General features: G+C 33.1%; 1 protein-coding gene across 1 annotated transcript; it reads left to right on the top strand.

The window, feature by feature from the left end:
• Nucleotides 1–2297: 2297 nt before the first annotated feature.
• On the top strand, nt 2298–4438 carry LOC107862868. Its single transcript, XM_016708568.2, has one exon. The coding sequence runs from the start codon at nt 2442–2444 to the stop codon at nt 4107–4109; it is 1668 nt and encodes a 555-aa protein (XP_016564054.2). The 5' UTR covers nt 2298–2441; the 3' UTR covers nt 4110–4438.
• Nucleotides 4439–4883: the final 445 nt, after the last annotated feature.

Genomic DNA, 4883 nt, shown 5'->3' with positions numbered 1-4883 from the left:
TCACAGAGGCAGAGCTAGCTTATTAAAGAGGGGTTCGGACGAATCTCTTTCGACGAAAGATTATATTATTAATATATAGTTAGAATAATTTTTATTTATCTATTCTAGATGTTGAACCCCTTCGATGAGTTTTTCTTCAGATTTTGATCCCCCTAAGCAAAAATTTTGATTCCACCTCTGTGCATTCAAATTTTAGAGATGGAGTCAGGATTTCAAATAAAAAAATTTAATATTTAAAGAAAGTCAAAAAAAGTTCAACACCTATTATATATATATATATATGAAAAATAACTTTTGTTATATATAATTAGTAGTAGTATATTTTTTCATCAAATGATAAATCCCTAGCTAAAGAATAGCTTCGCCCATGCTAAATTTAATTAAACCTCAATACAAATATCAAAACAGGAGATGAGAACTTGTTCCTGTTTAAGAAGTGGCGGGTTAACAAAAAGTTATGGGCCCCTGAAGAAAGCCCAGTACTAAAAAGGGGGCCCAAGAAGGAAGGGGGGTCATGGAGTGTGTGCCTTTTTACACATTGTCAGAGTCTGACCAACTTTTGGCTCGACTTTCCAGACTTTGCTAGTTGTATAATCTATATGCTACACGTACATCTTCCTCCCATTACTACTCATTCAGAAGCGCGTGATCATCACCATCATGACGTTAAATTTTACTCCGTTTATTTTATTTTATGTAACATATTTTGATCGATATAAAGTTTAAAAAATAAGAAAAAATTTAGTGGTGTGTCTCAAATTGCTCTTTACTAAAAAAAATATACTAGTATTTCTTTTTTTTTTTTTAAAAAAAGAATGACCTAGTTTGATATACGGAGTTTAAGAAAATAAAGAAAACTTTTGAATCATGTGGTCCTAAATTAAAGTTATGTTAAATATATTAAAATGCCCTTTAATCTTATGGTATTAAACATGTCATGTGAAAAGTTGAATTAAAAGTATTGTAAAAGAAAAAATGTCAATCTTTTTAAAACGGAATAAAAAGAAAAATAGATCATTCTTTTTTAAATGAAGAGAGTACTATTTTTAATTAAGTGAAACCTTATACGTGGAACCAATAAAAATAAAAATAAAATTATGTATTTAAATAATTATCGAATAAAATAAGGTGGGACGGATTAAAAAAGAATGCGGACACATAAAATATGGAATAGTTAATTTTAGGAGTAATTACTTTTTAAAGGAATTGTCAAGAAAAAATAATATTCTCTCCATCTTATTTTATTGACATTCTTTAACTTGATATGGTGCTTAAAAAACATTATGGTCTAGTATAATTTTTAAATACTTTTATGATTACAAATTACTTCACTAAAAATAAAAAGAATTTAAAATTAAATTATTTCTAATCATAATAAAATAATTCTTTTTGAATGAATTAAAAAGGAAAAGGCGTCGAACGGGGGGACGTATAAAATTAGTTTTATTAATTATGCTTTAAAAATATAAATTTGAATATACATAACTTGTTTAGTTATTTAATGATAAAGATACTATTGAAAGAAGATATGGAGATAGTATCAAATAATATGAATTAGAGGAGTAAAAGAAACAAAATGTTGAAAGAATTTCCACAATGGTTCCACTTCTTCTTCCTTTTCTTTCCCTTTCGGCTTTTTTACTCTCCGTTCTGTTCCTTTTATTTTAAAAAAGAGAGGAAAAGAAAAATGCATCTCTAATGTGATCATTATTTGTCGTCATCAATTACGATTATGTTTATTTAAAGACGGTATAGTTGAATGTATATGAGATTAACAATACACATGAATTAAATATCTAAATAATGAAAAATTGTACGAAAGCTTAAGAAAGGTAAAATAAAGCAATAATTAAGAGCAAATTACGTAATGGAGCTTTTAACAGCCTAAACTACTGGTCTATTCTAGTTTTTAAATAAAATTTATGAACAATTTTAAAGCTGCCAATATATTGAGCCTAAAATTAATGATATGAGACTTTTAATGAACTAAATTGTGGTGTAAAATATTAATTTATTGTATTATTAATATCTTATTTGATATAAAGTTTTGTACAAATAATACGAAAAAGCTGTTATATAAAATAAAATTATATTTTTAAAAAATAAAATAGTTATGATAATAATTTGTTTTTCTAAAGGAAAACACAAATTTGACCCGAAAGAAATGGGGTAAAAAACTATTTATTGAATCAGACAACCTTATACAAGTGATAAACACGCACTTGAAGTAGCGTCCGTAGTTGTCGCCGCAAGGTTGCATTAATTTTTCCCATTTTTCATTTCCCGTATAATTCTTCTTCTCATTCATGTTACCCTTCAACACTCTTTGCTTACTCATCTTCACTTCCCTCGCTCCCCCTCTCTCTATACCCTAAAACCACACACTTTCTCTCTCTTTTTCTCCCTTTTTTTTCCCTCTTACCTGTACCAAAAAAGCCGCCATGAAAGTGCCTGAAGACGATAATAATAATCTCATTCACTCCAATTCCCACCTCCTCCGTTCTCTCCTTGAGTCCATTCCCAACATTCAAAGCTTCAAGGGCAAATGGTCTTTGATTAAAACAAAACTCTACACGCTCCAATATCATCTCTCCGACCTTTCTACTTCCTCCATCAACAATCCCCTCTACAAGGACCTCCTTGTAACTCTTTCCATCACTTTGTCGGATACTCTTTCTCTGTCCAATCTTTGTCATAGCGTTAACCCGCCGAACGGGAAGCTGAAGACGCAGAACGATATTGACTCAATTTCTGCGAAGATTGATAACCACGTTAGGGATTTAGACGTCCTTGTTAAAAACGGGGTTCTTGAAGAGAACGGTGTCGTTTCGGTTCCCACCGTTACGTCGAAAAGGGAGACTGTACGTGCTGAATCGAAGAATCTGATAACTCGGCTTCAGATCGGGACTACTGAGTCAAAGAACTCAGTGTTAGACTCGTTGCTTGGGTTGTTAAACGAAGACGATAAGAATGTGCTAATTGTAGTGACTCAGGGGATTGTTCCGGTGCTGGTGAGGTTACTGGACTCCTGCTCTTCACCAGAGATCAAGGAGAAAACAGTCACCGCCATTGCTAAAATCTCGACAGCTGATTGTAGCAAGCATGTATTGATCGCTGAAGGTTTGGGTATTCTAAACAATCTACTGAGAGTTCTCGAATCTGGGAGTGTTTTGGGGAAGGAGAATTCGTGTATAGCTTTGCAGGCATTGGTACATACGAAGGAGAATGCAAGAGCAATTGGTTCAAGAGGAGGAATTTCATCTTTGTTAGAGATTTGCCAAACGGGAACACCTAATTCTCAAGCTATGGCAGCTGCAGTGCTGAAAAATTTAGCAGTTTTCTCGGAAATTAAAGAGAATTTCCTCGAAGAAAATGCGATTACGATCCTTTTAAGGTTGTCCAATTCAGGGACAGCATTAGCACAGGAAAATGCGATCTGGTGTATATGTAATTTGATTGGTAGAGACAACAATATGAAGCTATTAGTTGCTAGAGAAGGCGGAGTCGAAAGCATAAAGAATTTCTGGGATTCTGCTCCTTCAGTGCAAAGTCTAGAGGCCCCTGTTCTTATGCTAAGAACGTTAGCTGCTTGTCCATCAATAGCTGAGGTAATTGTTGACGCCGAATTTTTACCTAGAATAGTTGGTGTTCTAAATTGTGGGGTTTTAGGTGTTAGAATTGCTGCAGCAAAAGCAATTTACGATTTGGGATACAACACGAGAACTCGAAAAGAATTGGGAGAAATGGGGTGTATACCGCCATTGGTGAAGTTAACTGAAGGTAAATCCGTTGAAGAGAAAGAAGCAGCTGCAAAGGCATTGTCAAATTTGATGATTTATGCGGGAAATCGGAAGATTTTCAGGAAGGAAGAAAAGGGTATTGTGAATGCTGTTCAGCTTTTAGATCCTGTAATACAAAATTTAGACAAAAGGCATCCTGTTTCGTTATTGGCTTCGCTTGTATACTCCAAGAATTGCCGTAAACAAATGGTGGCTTCGGGGGCTCGGGTGCATTTGCAGAAGCTAGCAGAGATGGATATTGAAGGAGCAAAAAAGCTATTGGATTGTCTTGGTCGAGGCAAAATCTGGGGAGTTTTTACCAGACATTGAGCAACAATAAAACACAAGGAAGGCAATCAATCTGTATGTATAATAAAGTCGAGTTTATTTTTTTTCTAAATTAATATCTTACGAATTTGTAATATTTCTAAAGTGTTCTTTTTTCTTGATCATGTTAATAGATTGTTGTTATAAATTAGTGGTAGAAAAAAAAGTAAATGTTGGTTAGTAGGCTAGATATTTGCCCGAGTACTAGTAGAAAGAAGAGAAGTTTTATTATGTAATATCTTTGGGTTGTTGACCTAACTTGATAGGTGTTTCTTGTTTTTCTACCTAAAAAATTCAATAAATTAAGTGAAGATGTCTTCTCTTATTGAGAATTTGTTATCTTTATGAGGTGATGTTGTTGCCATAAATTTCATAGCTTATGTATGATGTTGTTAATTGGTGCCAGAATTGATCATACTTGATTCAATCATGGACCATATGAATTTATTACTCTATGATAGTATAGTCTGTTTTTTTTCCTCATGAATAAGGCTTTTGGAAATGGAATCTATCAGAATTCAAGAACCTTTAAATCCTGGTCCATACGAATTTATTACTATGATAATCATTGTTCGTCTTGTGAATAAGGGAAATTGCAGTCAAAATTTTGTACTTCTGCTATATGATCCTTTGTCAAAGAGTTGTGGTGCAGGAGTATTGTACTTTTTGCTTATTTCAGTATAGTGTCCATTGAATTTGCTAGCCTGAGTTCAGCAATTTTTACTCTATTGAAATGTGTATAAGTTCAGCTTATACTACAAAGCCTCTATTTTTTTA

The sequence above is a fragment of the Capsicum annuum genome, chromosome 3, assembly GCF_002878395.1.
Source record: "Capsicum annuum cultivar UCD-10X-F1 chromosome 3, UCD10Xv1.1, whole genome shotgun sequence".
Classification (NCBI taxonomy): domain Eukaryota; kingdom Viridiplantae; phylum Streptophyta; class Magnoliopsida; order Solanales; family Solanaceae; genus Capsicum; species Capsicum annuum.
The sequence above is the reverse complement of the archived record's forward strand: the minus strand, read 5'-3'. Positions and strand labels throughout refer to the sequence as shown.